Here is an 18,983-nt window from a genome sequence, read left to right as displayed (position 1 = left end):
CTTACGTCGGCCGTGCGACATCAGTCTGCGCTAAGGGCACGCTGGGATCGTTCCGTTCAAGGAGGGGTCTACCTGCTGCCGCGGCAATGAGCTGCGCCCGGGTGGCGGCTTCTCACTGCCTGTGGCAGCTACGCACGGCCGCCCGGCGGCCCCTCTCAGGTAAACGGCGAGCCTGACCGCCGCCCCGCGCTGGGCCGGCGAGCCAAGGGATTTTCTCCTGCGGCTCGGGTCGGAGAGGTCACGGGGGAGGTGCCCGTTACGTCACAGGGCTGCGACGGAGCGCGACTGCGCGGCAGGAAAAGCGGGGCGAGGCCTGTGGCGCGCTGCAGGCCCGCCGGGCGGGAAGGGGCTGGCTTTCCGCGCTGACTTTCTGGAGCGCCCGTTCCGGGTCCTTGTATTGCGGGTGAGCTGATTGAGCACCTGTTCCGTGACGTCACTGCAGAAGTGCTCGGCCTTCCGGACTGAGGACAGCTGGCGGCCTTGAGAGTTCAGTGTCCTGGTGGCGTGGGGGGCGGTCCTTGTAGCCTTCGCCGTGGGCCTTGTAGGTGGTCCTACGACCGGCGGCGTCGGCTTGCCCTCCCTCCCCTGCCCTGCTGGAGGCTATGTTTGTATTTTAACAAGCCCATCGAATGATTTGCATGCATTTGCAATATTGAGAAGCACAGGGGTATTGGAAGGAGCATCGCATTGGTAGTCGGGAGACTTGGGCTTGAATCCCGGCTCCTCGCATCCTCGTTTCAGCCCAGCTGCCTGAGAAAATTGTGAGGTCAATTTCTCAAAGTTAAATCGTTCGTGTACCACCTTCAGGATTTTTGCGTTATAGCCATGCCATTTGTATCTTGATTATTAAAGTTTTGTTTTTCCTAAACCGCGTTCCAGTTTTAAATAATTTCACGGGAACTTGATCCTTATGGTAAACGGAAAACCAGTATTTCCTGTCCCGGGAAAAGTAATCATAAAAAAAAAAAAAAACAACGCTGAAAACAGGAAGTTACTGTATTAGGTACTGTTGCCTACCAAGGCTTGAACCCAAGACCTTTCTGGTAAGAAAGGGAGATTGGCAAGTGTTAGGAAGATGTTTAAGATATGTCAGCTGTAAACTGAGGCAGTCTCCATGAAATCAAAAGAGTTGGAAGAGAATAACTCTTACTAAAAAACATGGGTGTTACTTAATGCATGTTCATAGCCACTTAAGATCTTCCCATTAGCCACTTGCAATCTCCTAGGTACCACCATTGGTATACATTTCACATTTGGGGAAAACATGAATATAAAATGATGCATTTGAGAGCTTCTAGCACTGCGCCTCAATTTTGTTTTATTGTTGCTCAACTTTGTTTGTTTGTGTGTTTATTGGCTGTGTCGGGCCTTAGTTGTGGCACGCGGGATCTTTCGTCGCCATGCACGGGCTCTCTGGTTGTGGCAGCGGGCTCAGTACTTCCGGTGCATGGCATGTAGGATCTTAGTTCCCCAACCAGGGATGGAACCCCCAACCCTTGCATTACCGGACATATTCTTAACCTTTGGACCACCAGGGAAGTCCCTCTCAATTTTATTTTAAAGTGTGTGATAATGCAGGTAAAAGTCAGTGGATTGTTGAACGTGATTTTTAATGCTCCTTTGTTGAGCCAATAATAGAATAAGAATCATTCTTTTTCACTTGTAGTTACTTTGCTTCCTGTATCTAATTTATCTTCATGATAACTCAGTAAGAAAGCTTTTATTATTGTGTGTTTTCCTTTGAAAAGGGAATAACCTGATCATTCCATATTTTACATGTAAGACATGATAATTCTAAATTGTCTTAGGTCTGTGTTAGAGATAGGATAAATATTTTCTGACTCTAGCTCTGTACCCTGTCTGTGGTCCATCCCACTTTTTTTTTTTCTTTTCCGTTATGGTTTATTACAGGGTATTGAATGTAATTCCCTATGCTATATAGTAGTACCTTGTTGTTTATTTTAGATATAGTAGTTTGTATCTGCTAATCCAAAACTCCAAATTTATCCCTCCCCCACTCCCTTTCCCCTTTGGTAACCATAAGTTTGTTTTCTGTGTCTGTGAGTCTGCTTCTTAAATAAGTTCATTTGTTAATTTCTTAATAAGTTCACATTTTAGATTCCACATGTCAGTGATATCATATGGTATTTGTCTTTCTCTGTCTTACTTCAGTTAGTATGATAATCTCTAGGTCCATCTATGTTACTGCAAATGGCATTGTATTCCATTATACATGTGTGTGTAGATAGATAGACCACATCTTCTTTATCCATTCACCTGTTGATGAACATTTAGGTTGCTTCCATATCTTGACTATTATAAATAGTGCTGCTATGAACATTGGGGTGCATGTATCTTTTCAAATTATAGTCTTGTCTGGATATATGCCCAGGAGTGGGATTGCTGGATCATATGGTAGCTCTATTTTTAGTTTTTTTTGAGAAACCTCCGTACTGTTCTCCATAGTGGCTGCACCAGTTTACAGTCCCACCAACAGTGTAGGAGAGTTCCCTTTTCTCCACACCCTCTCCAGCATTTATTATTTGTAGACTTTTAAATGATGGCCATTCTGACCAGTGTGAGGTGGTACCTCGTAGTTTTGATTTGCCTTTTTCTAATTATCGATGTTGGGCATCTTTTCATGTGCCTTTTGGCCATCTGTATGTCTTCTTTGGAGAAATGTCTATTCAGGTCTTATGCCCATTTTTTGATTGGGTTTTTTGTTGCTGTTATTGAGTTGTATGAGCTGTTTGTATACTTTGGAAATTAAGCCCTCATTGGTTGCATCATATGCACATATTTTCTCCCAGTCCGCGGGTTGTCTTTTCATTTTGTTTATGGTTTCCTTTGCTGTGCAAAAGCTTATAAGTTTGATTAGTTCCCATTTGTTTATTTTTGCTTTTACTTCTATTGCCTTGGGAGACTGACCTAAGAAAACATTGGTATGATCTATGTCAGATAATGTTTTGCCTATGTTCTCTTCTAGGAGTTTTGTGGTATCATGTCTTATATTTAAGTCTTTAAGCCATTTGAGTTTGTTTTTGTGTATGGTGTGAGGGTGTGTTCTAACTTCATTGATTTACATGTGACTGTCCAGCTTTCCCAACACCACTTGCTGAAGAGACTGTCTTTTCTCCATTGTATATTCTTGCCTCCTTTGTCAAAGATTAATTGGTTGTAGGTGTGTGTGTTTATTTCTGAGCTCTCCATTCTGTTCTGTTGACCCATATGTCTGTTTTTGTGCCAGTACCACACTGTTTTGATTATTGTAGCTTTGTAGTATTGTCTGAAGTCTGGAGGGTTATGCCTCCTGCTTTGTTCTTTTTCCTCAGGTTACTTTGGCAATTCTGGGTCTTCTATGGTTCCATATAAATTTTAGGATTATTTGTTCTAGTTCTGTGAAAAATGTCATGGGTAATTTGATAGGGATCACATTAAATCTGTAGATTGCTTTGGGTAGTATGGCCATTTAAATAATATTAATTTTTCCAATCCAAAAGCATCCATCCCAAATGTTTTAAAGACACCTTGCAGAGATTATGAAAACATAGAAATAGCAAATATTACAATACCCCACCCTCCATACATACCCCCCCAAAAAGAATTTATTAGGTGCCTGAATCTGGAAAAGTGTTGCAATGCTGGGGAAAAGTCAAGTATGTTTTTAATAGAAGTATAATTCTACCCATCAAAAGTCAGCTGTGTGTTTGAACTCACCCTCCTCCTACACACTCAGCCCCTTTCTATTTCCCAATACGTGATTTCTTAAAAATGAGGACTGAGGAATTACCTCATGGTCTAATGGTTAGGACTTGGTGCTTTCACTGCTGAGGGCCCGGATTCAATCCCTGGTCCAGGAACTAAGCTCCCATAAGCCGCATGTCATGGCCAAAAAAAAAAAAAGTATTGAGTTGTCTTTAAAGTTCTTTCCCATTAACACGTTTTTGGGTGGGAATAACAAAATAAAAGAACAAGAAAACAAGATTATTTTAAGAAATAGAATCATCTCATCGTTTTCAGTTTTAACTTTTGGGCCCCATCTTTCTACAAGTAGGCCAGACTGATGGAAGCACCAATTTTTGGACGTGGAGGCAAAAACTTGGGATAGGTTACCTTGACTTCGTCAAATGTCTCAAATTGTTCTCTACATATGGCCACAGACCACAGTGACCCACTGTCTGATGGCACACATCTGAGTGGTACCTTACACCTGGCAGAACTTGGACTCCATCCACTTTCTTGAGTCAGATAAGCTCAGTGAGGTAGAGCAGGTTATGTGGAAGTGTGGATCAAAGCTGGGTCACATGCTTCAGACCCCCATATCTACTGTTCCTTTGTTTAGGGTGAGGCATTTAAAATCCCCTGCCTGAAAAGTTCAAATGCAGAACCACCTCAAGCTTCATCAGGCCTGCCCCATCACTTTGTGTCCAAAGCACTTAAGCCTTTTTTAATGAAAAACAAACAAAAAAACCCCCCAAACTATAGATGTACCCAGAATGAAACTTTCTGAGTATTTTGTGGGTGTTCGGGTTAGCCTAAATGAAGAGAAGTATCTGTTAAACACACAGTAGTCATACATAAGAGCCTTGAAACACATCTCAAGATGATGTCAGTACAGGTTCACATTACAAACTAAATGGTCTCTCTGAGTCTCTATTTCCGTATCTGCAAAATGAGTTGATAAAACCTTATACATCTAAACATGTTACAGAAGTCTTCTCTTAGGGGAGAGAACTTTGGGAATGCCCTAGTACAAGCCTCAGAGATTACAGTCAAGGTGTTACTGTTTGGAGATTGTTTTAAAAAACAAAATCTAATCTATCATGAAGAATTTACATTTTGAAAGCAAGAAAAGTTCAGTTGAATTGATTAAGTACCATATTGAGATGGTACTTAATCAAATCAACTCTAAGGCTTAGATTAAATTCTCAAAGTCAGATGCCCATGGGTGTGGTTATTTTTAAGAGAAATTAAAGCTACAGTTCTTAACCTTGGCTGCAGAGAAGATTTGTGCACAGAGCTTTTTAAAAACATCAGTGTCCCCCTCCCAGCGATTGACTGGGGAGGAGCAGCCATGCTTTTGAGAGCTCCCTAGGGCTTCTGTGCAGCCAGGGTGCAGAACAGAGCAGGGACGGGTGGGTGAACTGGAGAACTGTGCCCATCTAGAGGCAGCTGCCATGTCAACTGCCTGGTGAGAAGACAGGGTCAGTATTTCTAGATCGTCATGTACTTAAAGTGAAACCAGAGCCCATATCTTTAGTTAAAATTGTCTGTGTTTTAAATAATGGTAACTAAGTTACTTTAAAAAACAAAAACCACTGCAGGTTGGGCTTCCTAGGTGGTGCAGTGGTTAAGAATCCGCCTGCCAATGCAGGGGACGTGTTCAATCCCTGCTCCAGGAAGATCCCACATGCCGTGGAGCAAATAAGCCCGTGCGCCACAACTATTGAGCCTGCGCTTTAGAGCCCGTGAGCCACAACTATTGAGCCCATGTGCTGCAACTACTGAAGCCCACGCGCCTAGAGCCCGAGCTCCGCAACAAGAGAAGCCACGGCAACGAGGAGGCCACGCACCACAACGAAGAGTAGCCCCCACTCACTGCAACTAAAGAAAGCCCGCGCACAGCAAAAAAGACCCAACACAGCCAACTAAATAAATAAATAAATAAATTTTTAAAAAAAGAAGTACATTCACTAAATTAAAAAAACCAAAACCACTGCAGGTTAAACAGAATACACTCGTGGGCATACCCAACCTATCGGAAGGTTATCTGTGACCCTTGTTCTAAGATGCCCCTTTCTTCCGTCTATGAAGGAAACATCTCAGTTTTACCCGAGAGTAATGGGGAGTAAACACTTGCATTGCAGCTTATGGAAGAAGAATCAGCGTCAGGTTTCGCAGTTCGGGAATGACCCTAGACAGTATCAATCGGGCAGCTGTGGATCGAATAATCCGGGTGGATCACGCAGGTGAATACGGAGCGAACCGCATCTACGCGGGGCAGATGGCCGTCCTGGGCCGGACGAGCGTCGGGCCGGTCATTCAGGTGGGCACCTTTTTATTTCTGAGTAATGAATCACATTGGGTCATGCATCCTCAAGGGAGGTACTGTTGTCCCCAAGAGAGCAAACATCGGTTATGGGGGTGGACGTGGAGGAGTAAAAAGCATATCATTCTTGTATAAGGCGCGGACATTTAGTATGTAAACATATGCAGTCTATCTGTAGTATTAAAATTTCACGGGAGGGGGGCAATAAAAAAGGGCTGAGAGTCATTGCATTGGGTAAAAGCACCAGCTGTGAGACACTGTGGTCCCACCCCTAGTGAGGCCCAGCGGAGATGTTTTGTATTTTATACCGAGAGGCACACGGATGGGCCTGGGCTTTGTGGTCACACAGACCAAGGTTCACATTCCAGCTCTCTCCCACCTCCTACCTGTGTGACCTTGGGGAAGTCACATAACCTCTCCATTTCCGTATCTGCAAAATGAACTGGTAACACCTCATTAGGTTTTGGTGACAAATGAGCTGGTGTAGAACAGCTAATACCTTGCATGTAATAGACATTTAGCACAGGTTAAAATGCCTGCTCTGAGTCCTTGGGCAAGTTAGTTAACCTCTCTGTGCCTCACTTTCTTCATCTGTATAATGAGGATCATAACAGTTTGTCCTTCACAGAGCAGTTGTGCAGGTGGTTAATTATGCATGTAAGCTATCTGACAGTACCTGGCTATGGGACGTACTCTTAAGTGTTAGCTCTTAAGGATCATTCTCCCTTTTTTCTTTGATGTAAATGATACTTACATTTCTGGCTGTCTGAAAGGAAATTATATACAAGGTAATTTTCTGCCCTCCCAGTTTTGAAATGGGCTAAACATCTCATTTCTTTTGGGTGTGGACCCTTGTCCTTGAATAGGCGCCTTGTGGGTCTGAGGAACTTCTTCTGGCACCATGGTTCCGGATCCGCTTGTCTGGAATTAAGATAACAGATGCTTCTCTTGGTTTGCTGTCAGTCTCTTTGTAGTCTGATATTTGGGTTTCTTCTCTGATGATTCAGGAGGAATGGGGGAAGTCACAGGTCTCATCATTTTCCCCATTTTGCTTCCTCTACCCCAGATGGACGGGGCGTGTAGCTTCTTCCGTGGCGCACAGCAGGCGGTCTCTGTGCAGTGCTTGCGTGTCTTTGTTTTTATGTTTCTTACAGAAAATGTGGGATCAAGAGAAGGACCACTTGAAGAAGTTCAATGAGTTGATGGTTGCCTTCAGGGTGCGGCCGACCATTCTGATGCCTTTTTGGAACGTGGTGGGGTTTGCACTGGGTACGTGTCTGTCCGGAAGAGCCTGTGTGAGCCTAGAGGTCTGGGATGACTGAATCATTAAATAACCACTTCTACAACTCTTGCTGTGTCCTCTTACAACCTTTTAATTTACTTAATGTTTTTCCAAAGTTAAATTGGCTTTTTTTCCCCTTAAATTTATTTAAGATAGAATCTTAAAATCTGTACTTTTATAAATAGAAGTTACAGTGAAAATAAATACAACAGAGAAGAAAAAAGCTACAGTAATTCAATTGTAGTCAAATGATGTTCCCTGATGATGGTTCTAAACCTGAGATCGGCTCACTCTTAAAAAGGGAGTGTCAGGGAATTCTCTGGTGGTCCAGTGGTTAGAACTCAGCGCTTTCACTGCCAAGAGCCCAGGTTCGATCCCTGGTCGGGCAACTAAGATACTGCAAGCTGAGAAGCACAGCCAAAAAAAAAAAAGGACAAGAAAAAAAAAGGAGAGTCAGTGGTATAGAAGAACCAAAACCACACTCACCCCCAGTGAAGACTGGCTCCTGCCATAATCAGAGGGTTAGAAAAAGCACTGAAAAGAGAAGAACATTCTTACTGTGGGATTCAGGGTTTAACACTGTGACCTGGTACCACCTAAAACTGTGGTTTTCAAGGAGGGCAGGTTGCTCCTGAGGACCCTCGGCAACATCTAAAGACATTTTTGGTTGTCACAGCTGGGGATGCCACTGGCACCGAGTGGTAAAGGCCTGGGGCACTGCTGAACATGCTGCAGTGTTCAGGACAGCCCCTCACAGCACAGGGAATCATCCCGCCCCAGAGTCCGGGGTGCTGAGGTGACAGACCCTGACCTGACCTGATCTCCTTCTGGATCTGACAATTCCAGGTGTGGGAACCTCGCTGCTTGGGAAGGAGGGCGCGATGGCCTGCACGGTGGCTGTGGAGGAGTCCATAGCGCACCACTACAACAACCAGATCAGGATGCTGATGGAGCAGGAGCCCGAAAAGTATGAGGAGCTTCTTCAGGTGCTTGACGGTGCCCTGGGAGGGGCTGCTGGAGGAGAGGGCAGATACGCAGTTTGGGAAGAGGAACTAAACAGAGTGTTGGGGCGTAGCGATGCCTTAGAAACCTAGGCCAGCAGACTCATGTTAAAGGCAAGCAGACTGAGGCAGCGGAAGCCATGTGCCCTGTCACATGCTTGGGCGGAGCTGGGGCTGAACCCGTGTTTCCTGAGCCCAGACCTGTATTCTCTCTGCTTCTGGATCGTGAATCGATTCTCAGCAAATGCCATGAGCACAAACCCTTCAGATTAAATACATGAATATCCTCAGAATGATAATAAAGAAGTAAATATCCTCAGAAATGTTCTACAGCCGTAAGGGAACTGTTTCATTTTTTTACGCCTAAGTCAGTGGCCAGCCGCCTGTTTCTGTACGTAAAGTTCTGTGGGAGCACAGCTGCCCTGCTCGTCTGCATGTCCGCGGCTGCCGTCCTCTCTAGGGTGGCCGAGCTGCGTCGTCGTGACGGGGACCTTCCAGCCCCCAACGCTTGAAATACTGACTCTGGCCCTTGGTAGGAAAAGGTTGCCTGCCTGTGTCTTAGGTGATAATACAAGGCTTTAGCCTCCAAAATAAGTCAGGACAGCAGGGAGGTGGAAGGCTGACTTGCTTCAATTTCTTTTTACTTAACCAGGTGATAAGGAAATTTCGGGATGAAGAGCTTGAGCACCATGACATAGGCCTCGAGCACGACGCAGAACTGGTGGGGACCCTCCTTTACTGTTTGCTTGTGGTGGCACCTTATTAGGAAGGATGAGGGCCCGGAAGGTTTCTGTTCCCAGAAAAATACCAAGTGATCGTCAGGGAGAAAACCAGTACATTGCTTGATGGAAAGCAGACAAACGCCTCGCTCCCAACCGGGAGTCTTAGTTCTTGCTTTTCTCCCTTCCCCTTCCGCAGCACTTTCCCCCTTTCCCGGGAGAAACCGGTTGGGTCAAGTGTTTGGCTGTAGCAGAGGCATTCCAGCCTTTTGAATAGGTTTCTTTCCCCCCCAATTAAATTGTTTCTTAGATCTTATTACTTATCCAGAGAAGTCCCAGCCCTGCCACGCCAGGCCTGTGCCTTACAACTGAAGGGGAGTGTAGAACAGGTTTCTTTGGTTTGCTTATTGTTGTTGTTTTTCACAGGCTCCAGCGTATGCTGTTCTGAAGAGCGTTATCCAGGCCGGATGCCGTGTGGCGATATATTTATCCGAAAGACTTTAAAGTGCGTCCACTTTTCCTTGTGTATAAATGCTGATAGTATTTTAACAAGTGACGTTGGCAGAAGAGGACATGTACAGCTATTGTTCTGTGAATTTGTTGATAAACTGCGAGAGATTTTTTCATTAATAAAACTCTCCAGTATTGATTTTTCTCTGTGCTGCTTTATGGCCATGTGGATGACGGTTCGCCAGGTGTGTTCAGATTACAGCAAATGAAGCTGGTCCTTGCTTGGTCTATAGTTAATTTTTTTGCTAAAGCATCAAGGATGAATCATTAAGAAAGTAACAGAAATCTTCAAGAGAAGAAGAAAATGAGTTTACTGGTAACACAAAGTAATTTAAGACACACGGTGTTCAAGATTCACAAAGCAAGACTGTTGAGCCCATCAGGTAAGTGGAAGACGTTTTTATTTTGAATTGTGGGTTTAGGGCAGGTGACTTCCATCAGAGAATATATTAAATTGTGGATTATTTGTGAAGTTGAATTATAATCATTTCCTTTAGGTCTGTTCCCAAAAGAATGGAGCAAAACAAACTATAATTTTCATATTTTGTTGAAATCTTTTATGATTTGCAAACTTTTTAATTATTTTTGAAAAAAATCTAGATCAGTGGTTCTCTGCTCTGGCTGCACATTAGAATGTCCTGAAGAGCATCTTAGAATTTTTCAGATCGTGAACCAAAAATTCTGACTTAATTAGGATGGGGCCCAGGATGAGAATGGTTTCAAAAGCTCCCAGGTGATTCTAGGGTGAGTCAGGGTTGGGATCTCCTGGACTAGATCGTCTGCTTCTTGTGGTGAGAATCATGTCACTGGGTCTTTGCCTCCCACCCAGTGCCCTGTGTGTAATCGGCACATCGTGATGGGCTCACTCGCCTCAAGGGGTCCTGTTTTGAAGGACTCTGACACCGGGACGGTTTGGATTAGTCCTCTACAACCTCTCTTTTTTCCTAAACTGAACGTGTATTTAATCTTATGTGATCAAGTGAATAAGTCTTCTGGTAATAATTGCAATAAATTAAACACGGGAGAGAAGGGTTGAAGACAACTGAGTGCCAAACTCTTGTGCTCGGTTGCAAACAGATGTCTGTAGTATAGTTAGTGGAGCTGATGAACAACTGAAAAGCCAAATTTCTACTCAGTTATTGCCTATATCTCCATTATTTTATAAACGTGCATTTTATGTCTTTCCTGTAAAGACTATGAGTTTATGGAGGGCTAAGTATCTTTTCCAGTTCCTGGTACATAGTAGGTACCCACTTAAAAGGAGGGGAGGTAAGGAGATGAAAAAAGAAAGGGAGGGACAGAATGTACTTAAAGTAGCTACCAAACTGCTAGGAAAATGGCCTCTGCGGCTGTTCTTCCTTCTCTGGATCTCAGTGCCAGAGGCTCCCAGGGTGCAGTCCCTGGTCCTGTTTTGTTCATCATCTTTTCCTTGGTATCTCATTCTGCTTTGTGGCTGACTTCTTCACACTTGTATCTCCAGCCCAGATTTCTCATTTTCAAATATCCATCTGCCTACAAGATCCCTCCGCTTGGAAGTCAAGAGAATCCCAAGCTCCGCCCGCCCCAAGCTGAGCTCCCCACCTCTCCTCCCCCAGACCTGCTTCCCTAGTGGCCTCCCCCCATCACAGGGAATGGCAACTCCATCCTTCTGGTCCTCAGGCCAAAAGCTCTACAGTCACCTTTAACACCTGCCTCTACTGTACTCCCATCAACCAGGACATCCTTCGGGCTCTACCAAATCCTCTTCACTGTCTCAACTGCTGCCACTCAGGTCCCTCCCCCCTCCCCCATCTCTCACCTAGATTATTCTAGAAGCCTCCTAACTATTCCTCCTGCCCTACCCTTGTCCTCCCACAATCCATTCTCAACCCAGCAGCCAGCATGACTCTTTGAACCGTAAGTCAGGTCACGATACTGCTCAGCTCAGGACCTCCCAGTGGCCTTTCCCAGTCACCACAGAATCAAAGTCACAGTCTCTAAAATGGTTTACAGGACCCATGTGATCTGACCCTCTGTGCCTGCTTCCCCTTCCTCACTCCGCCCTAGTCACAGCGGCCCCCTTCTTCTTCCTCTAGATACCAAGGCATGCCTCTGCCTTGTGGCCTTTGCAGTGGCTGTTCCCTCTGCCTGGAGTCCTTTCCCCCGGATATCCGCATGGTCAAGTCCCTCACCAACTCCTAAGGTTTTATTTAGACATCACTTCTGAAAGGACACACACCCTGACCACCTTTTTCAAAACTGCAAACCTCACACCACCACATGCCTCATCCCCCTTACTCTGTTCTGCACTTTTCCACCGTAGCACTTACTACCTTCTATCATATTACATAATGTACTTGTTATGTTTCTTGTCTGTTTCTCCCTTCAAGGACATAAGCTCTGTAGGGCAGGAATGTTTGCCTTAATCGCTGACACGTAATGGGCACTCAGTAACTAGTTGTTGATAGGATTGAATGAAGAAATTGCTCTCCCATATTAGAAGTCATTTTCAGATAACTGCTCCTGTGTGCATCTCAGCAAAATTCAGTGGAGGTTTATTGAAAAGATGCTACCAAGTTGAGCTGGGCCCTTGGCCCCCTGGTCTTACAAACTGTTTTGCTGTAAAACTCAAAATCTTTCAGCCAGCAGGGGCGTGTGGGGGTCAGGGGGTGGGGGAGATGCTACCAGGAAACCAAAGGAAGGCCATTCTCTACGTTTCTTGCTGATGGTTTAAAAAATACAGGCTGGATTTTTTCATGTGAATCCACATGCAAAAGAATGAATCTAGACCCGTACTTGACAGCATATACAAAAATTAACTCAAAACAGACTGCTAAATCTCTAAAGCTCTTAGAATAAAACATATGGCTAAATCTGTGTGACCTTGGATTAGACAACAGTTCTCTAGATATGACACCAAAAGCACAAGCAATAAAAGAAAAAATAAACTGGACTTCATTATAATAAAAACTTTTGTTCTTGGAAGAACTCTGTCATGAAAGTGAGAAGACAACCAACAGAACAGGAGAAAATATTTGCAAATCATATATCTGATAAGGGATTTGCATCTAGAATATATAAAGAACTCTTACAACTCAACAGGAAGACAAATAGCCTAATTAAAAATAGGCAAATGGACATGTCTCCAAAGAAGATGGCCAATAAGCATTTGGAAAAAAAATGCTCAACATCATTAGTCATTACAGAAAACCACAATGAGATAGCACTTTACACCCACTAGGATGGCTACAATCAAGAAGATGGAAAATAACAAGTGTTGGTGAGGATGTGGAGAAATTGGAGCCCTCATACACTGCCGGTGGGAATGTAAAATGGTGCAGCCCCTTTGCAAAACAGTCTGGCATTTCCTCAGTTATACATAGAATTACCACGATCCAGTAACTCCTCTCCTAGGTATAAGCTCAAAAGAAATGAAAACGTGTTCAAATAAGTAATTGTACATGAATATTCATAGTAACATTGTTCATAACAGCCAGAAAGTAGAAACAACCCAAACTTGCATCAGCTGATGAATGGATAAACTAAATGTGGTATATCCATACAATGGAATATTATTCATCCATAAAAAAGAAAGAAGTACTGATACATGCTGTAACATTGAGGAACCTTAAAAACATGATATTTGGTTACAACGTTTCAGTATGGGAAGATGAAAATAGTTCTGGAAGTGGATGGTGGCGATAGTTGCATACCACTGTGAATATACTTAATGCTGCTGAACTCTACACATGAAACTGCTTAAGAAAGTAAATGTTTTGTGTATTTTATAGTAATAACTTTTTAAACACATGCTAGGTGAAGGGAGCCAGACACAAAAGGCCGTATATCATCTGAGTCCATTTATGTGAAATGTCCAGAACAGGCAAATCCAGAGACAGAAAATAAGACTAATGGGTGCCTGGGACTGCAGGAGATGGGGGGAATAGGGAATAACTGCTAATGGATATGGGGTTTCTCTTTGGGGTGTGAATGTTCTAGAACCAGAAGGTGGTGATGGACCTGTGAGTATACTAAAAGCCACTAAAACGTAGGCTTTAAAAGGGTAGATTTTATGGTATGAATCATAGCAAAAAAAAAAAAAAAATACAGGTTTTGTAGTTTTATGCTACATTTGAAAACATATCAGTCTAGGCTGTTGAATGGGAAAATGATTTCTTTAACATACCAGCCTTAAAAAAAAAAAAATACCAGCCTTCAAGCCAGCAGAGTATGTGGAAGCCTTGATCTTCGGAGATGCTGGTGCTGTTTCTTGCCTTCCTGTTTCAAAGCTAATCTTGTAAGCATTGCAGTCAGGAGTCCTAGTCCTATGGAGGCCTTTGTGCAATCCTTATTAAAAGCCTGGATTCGCTGCTGTTTGCTTAGCATCCCCTTTAGTATTGATGGCTGATGTTTTACGCTTCTGAGAGCTTCCAGAACAAGCCAGAGAGATTTTCCGAATCCCCCTTTGATTGTTTTTAATTCCGTTACAGCCTGTGCTCGTGTAGTAACAAGGTAATCTTGCCTTTCTCTTACTTTACTGCTCTGACCTTTCAGGGAAAATGTGATTTTAAAATTGGACACCATCCAAAGATGATGCCAGGATGACAGGCTATTACCCTTGCACGCGATACAATTCCAAACATGTGATCTGAGCTATAGTTCTTTGCATGTTTTTGATTCCCTTTTTACTCAGAAGCGGTCCACAGACCAATAGCAATGGTGTCACCTGGGAGCATGCTAGAAATGCAGAATTTGGGGCTCCTCCCCACACCTACCTAATCAGAATCCTCATTTTAACAAGATGAGGTGGTTTTAAAGTATGTCCACAGATTCCTTGATTTTCCTCTGTTTGGTGGAGCCGAATTCCGCTTGTCTTGAGTGTGGGCTGTCCTTAGTGACTTGTTTATAACAATGCAGCAGAAACGGTGGAGTGCGACCTCCAAGGCTGCTAGGTCATGAAAGACCTCGCGGCTCCACCTTTCTCTCTAGCATCTCTCCCTCTCCGGGAAGCCAGAGCTGCCATGTGGTGAGGACACTCAAGCAGTTAATCACGTGGCCAAGAACTGAGGCCCCTGCCACCAATCATGTGCAACATCTCGGAAGTGAATCCTCAGCCTTGGTCAAGCCTTCAGATGACATGACTGCAGCCAACATCCTGACTGCAACCTCATGAGAGACCCAGAGCCAGGACCACCCAGCTGAGTCACTCCTGAACTAACTCTTGGCAACTGTGTTAGATGATAAATGTTGGTTGTTTTCAGCTGCTGGGTTTTGAGGTGATTTGTTACATATAAATAACCAATACACTTTCTGGTGATTTGGAAGGTTATCAAAGTTTGAGAAGCACTGAACTAGACCATTAACTCCAGGAAGGTAGAGACCACTTAGTCATTTCCTTATCTTCAGAGCTTAGCACAGTGCCTGACACTCTGTGAATTTAAATTATTTATTTATTTATTTGGCTGTGTTGGGTCTTCATTGCTGTGCGCGGGTTTTCTCTGGTTGTGGTGAATGGGGGCCACTCTTCATTGCGGTGCAAGGGCTTCTCATTGCAGTGGCTTCTCTTTTTGTGGAGCACGGGCTCTAGGCACACGGGCTTCAGTAGTTGTGGCTCACTGGCTTAGCTGGTCCACGGCATGCGGGATCTTCCCGGACCAGGGCTCAAACCTGGGTCCCCTGCATTGGCAGGCAGATTCTTAACCACTGCGCCACGAGGGAAGTCCCTCAGTCGGTTTTTGCCGGACTAAATACAAGGTTAAATTGCCTTGGTTTTTTTTGTTTTTAATTAAAACTTTCTGTAATAAATGCATGTATACACATGGTGAGATATTCCAACAGTTAAAGGGTATTTACAGTGACAAGCAAATCTCCCTGTTTGTTGATTACCAGGAAACTGTGACCACTTGCCTTACTTTGTAATTAACTATTATCAATCTGCCGCATTCCTTTCTTCCTCTCACTTCCAAAAGTAACACTTGCCTCAAAATCAAACAATATAAGCTGCATGTACATTAAAAAGAGGGGGAAAAAACACCCCTTTCAAACTTATTCCCTAAAAGTAAGCACTATTAATAGTTTACTGTGTTCATTGCCAGACTAAAAATCTTCTGTCTGTATGTCTACAGTTTTGGGCTTGTATTTTTCCCCAAATGGAATAATACTGTGTATCTTGATCTGACATGTACATTTCTCACTTCGTGACCAGTATTGGCCACCTTTCCAAGTCAGCACCCTGCAGCTGGCTGCTATTTTACAGCAGGGCCACCGCCACCACTCTTACATACTCTCCTTCCCCAACGGTGGGCATTCAGGTTATTAACGCAGAATTGGGGGAATTCTAATACTTCAGAGACCACCTACGAACATAGTCTGTAAGGAATTTCTGGGGGAGGGACCCCTTGGGGTCCTTGACCATTCTGGAGATCCCAGACTTTGACAATATGATAAAAGCTCTGGACCCTCACCCCGGGCTTCCATAAAGCCTCTTTTGTTTTGTTTTAAAACTATATTGTTACATTTTTGGTGGCACTTTTTGTCCTTTTGAACAATATGGAATAAAGTTTTTAGCACAACATAATCAATATTCCATAAAATGTCAGGGAAAAGTTAACCACAATATATATTTTTAAGCCCTGCCCCAATTTTTTTTAAGCTCTTTATTGTAATATAATTGCTTTACACTCTTGTGCCAGTTTTTGAGGTACACCAAAGTGAATCAGCTCTATTTATACATATATCCTCATATGCCCTCCCTCCCGCGACTCCCTCCCACCCTCCCTCCCTGTCCTGGCCCTCTAAGGCATCACCCATCATGGAGTTTATTCCCTATGTTATGCAGCAACTTCCTACTAGCTATCTATTTTACATTTGGTAATGTATATATGTCAATGCTACTCTCTCATTTCGTCCCAGCTCCACCCCCCCGCCCCAGCACCCCCGCCCCAAGTCCGTGGTCTGCATCTGCATCTGCATCTTTATTCTTGCCCTGCCACTGGGTTCATCAGTACCATTTTTTTAGATTCCATATATGTGAGTTAGCATACGGTATTTGTTTTTCTCTTTCTGGCTTGCTTCGCTCTGTATGACAGTCTCTAGGTCTATCCACCTCATTACAAACAACTCAGTTTCATTCCATAAGGCCTCTTGATGCGGCTGATTTGAGGAGAAGAAAACGTGACCTTTCCCAACCGCGAGGAACAAAAGAAACCTTTCCTCCAATTCGCTCTTTCTGGCTCTGCGGGAACACAAAGCACTTTTCTACTGAGTATGTTTTCAGAGGTTTAAAAGGCTCCTTCTGCCTTCGGGGCCGTGCTTCCTCCCACTCCTGCTCCCGAAGTGGCAGCCCTGCAGGGCCGTGACCGAACCCCACGGGCCTTCGGATCCGCGGGGTGTAGGAAAAGCGGCTCCCCGGCGCGCCAAGGGCGAGGAAGGGCTCGGGCTTCCCGGTGCCCGCCGCCGCCAGAGGGCGCCCTCGCCCCGGCCTTGCGCCTCCGCGGCCGCCAGCCCGCCGGTCCCTGCCAGACGTCACGGGCCGCGCCTGGCGGCCAAGGCCAGGTCATTGCTGGCAGCGGTGATCATCCGGCCTCCTGATCTCCGCTGTCGGACGGGGCTGGCATGTCTCGTTCACACACTGCGAGGTGCGGCGGGCTCCCCTGGCTGCTCCAGGCTGCGCGGGCCCTCTGACTTGGGCGTCCTCAACCGGGAGGATGCAATTTCTTTTACAGAAAAGGGAGAGGAAAACACAGGGGAGGTCGATTGCTCACCCTCTAGGGGTACCACACGATGAAACCGACTTCAGGCGTCAAGCAGTGTCCAAGGGGTCTCTCTGAATGTTTATTTATGTTCATGCTGCTACCTGGACACACGCCTTCCTCCAGTCCACACGCTCAGCGCTTTGCCTGATGAAGGCTATTTGCCCTTGTAAAGCCTCATCTCATAGGTGAAGTCATCACACACCACCTCTCCCATCCCCATCCCTCAGCTTCTCCTACCACCTCTCCAAGCTGCTGGGAGCTTCTCAAAGTCAAGGGCTTCCCCCCATACCTGGAGCTTAGCAGGCCCCAAGCCAATGTTTGATAAACTAATCTAAGCTAAAAAATCATGTGGGCTCATAGAACAGAAGTAATTACACGTAATGACAAACGATCCTGCTGATCTCAATATGAACACACCTAGAAGCTTCTGGATGAAACTATGAAGTGGGGAGGGAGGGTCAACCTTGTGAGGGCCCCTCACTCCTCTGGTCCATCTGCACTCCAAAGCCTGGTAGACATTTAACGCATGACCGTGTGTCTACTCTTCTCCTTAGAAAGGCTTTTTAATCATTGCTGCTGTGTTTTGCTTTTTGAGAATTTGTTTTCATGATACTTTCTTCTGTTTTTGTTTTGGTTTTTTTTCAGTTAAACCTCAGTATTTCCAAGCTTATACAGAATTTCCTACTTCTTAATGCTGGAGTTCTTAACTGGGAATGCACATCAGAATAAACCCTTGAGATTAAAAAAAAACCAAAAAACTACAGATGCTCCTCCTCCCCCCAGTCCTAGTGAAGCAGAAGCTTCTGGGCTGGGCCTCAGGGATGAACATAATCTAAAAACTCACGCAGGGACTCTGATGTGCAGCCGTGGGTAAGAGTCAGTAGTTTAATTCCACAAGGACTTTATTTTAAACCCTCCTCCAAACGGATGCTTTTCCCAAGCTTTACATCCTACTTTTCTGGGCTGATTCAGGATTTGCACTCTGTACCACTTCCCCTGCACTGCGCTCTGCTGTGACTTGTAGTTCCAGTTTTCTCCAGCCCATTCAGTGCCGTGACAGCTAGAAACATATTTCAGACCAAGCTGTCTTCATCAGGTGGAAACAATGGTGAACAGCAGTGCTCCCCGCACTGCTGGGCGAGCGGCCTTTGTGTGGTATTTTCCATGCCTAACTTCCAACTAGCTTTATTGAAACAAAAAAAAAAAAAAAGAAAAGAAAACTGTGCAAAGATACCACCTGTTGCTTACTTCCTGATGCTCTCTATACGTGTGTTTAAGTAAGAAAACATGGGCATTAAAAAGAATAATTATCTCAGTTATCTGGAGGCTTTAAGGTAGCATTTTATTCTAAGTTCTGTGGAATAAAGGAATTTTAGGACATGAAATTCACACTCCTCTTTTATATTATTTAGAAGAGACACAAAACATCTCACCTTTGCTTTACTAGGAAGTTGTTAGTGCTAGCTAAATGAAAAATCCATAGGGTGTTCTTCAGGTATGGTTTGATCCAGGAGCTCAAATCAGATCCTTGGCTTCTCTCTCTCCTCTCTCTGCTTTCTACAGTGTTGATGTGAGGCTGACAGTGGCCCCTGGGGCCCTTTTCAAATATGGCCACATAATTATTGTTATGCAGCACTTCCATATATCACCTCCTAACACGAGGGTTTTTTCCTCTAGCTTCTGCAGAAG

General features: G+C 44.5%; 1 protein-coding gene across 3 annotated transcripts; it reads left to right on the top strand.

Annotated features, from left to right (window-relative positions):
* On the top strand, positions 1–9,698 carry COQ7 (coenzyme Q7, hydroxylase). Of its 3 annotated transcripts, none has more exons than XM_057695459.1 (6): positions 1–159; positions 5,868–6,046; positions 7,204–7,318; positions 8,178–8,317; positions 8,985–9,053; positions 9,478–9,698. In XM_057695459.1, exons 1-6 carry the CDS (start codon positions 87–89, stop codon positions 9,553–9,555), a joined length of 654 nt encoding a protein of 217 aa, XP_057551442.1. In that variant the 5' UTR covers positions 1–86; the 3' UTR covers positions 9,556–9,698. The 3 variants fall into 3 exon arrangements, with proteins under 3 accessions (XP_057551442.1, XP_057551443.1, XP_057551444.1); XM_057695461.1 differs by lacking the exon at positions 1–159 and adding an exon at positions 195–403; XM_057695460.1 differs by lacking the exon at positions 8,985–9,053.
* Positions 9,699–18,983: the final 9,285 nt, after the last annotated feature.

The sequence above is a fragment of the Hippopotamus amphibius genome, chromosome 9, assembly GCF_030028045.1.
Source record: "Hippopotamus amphibius kiboko isolate mHipAmp2 chromosome 9, mHipAmp2.hap2, whole genome shotgun sequence".
Taxonomy (NCBI): domain Eukaryota; kingdom Metazoa; phylum Chordata; class Mammalia; order Artiodactyla; family Hippopotamidae; genus Hippopotamus; species Hippopotamus amphibius.
Note: the sequence above shows the minus strand (reverse complement) of the source record. Positions and strands in the feature narration are given on the sequence as shown.

Bases quoted from the DNA above. Each gene is read 5' to 3' on its own strand.
- COQ7 (XM_057695459.1), top strand. From the start codon at position 87: ATGAGCTGCGCCCGGGTGGCGGCTTCTCACTGCCTGTGGCAGCTACGC. The intron at 8,318-8,984 runs GTGCTTGACGGT...TTACTTAACCAG, and splicing joins AGTATGAGGAGCTTCTTCAG to GTGATAAGGAAATTTCGGGA. The intron at 9,054-9,477 runs GTGGGGACCCTC...TGTTTTTCACAG, and splicing joins TCGAGCACGACGCAGAACTG to GCTCCAGCGTATGCTGTTCT.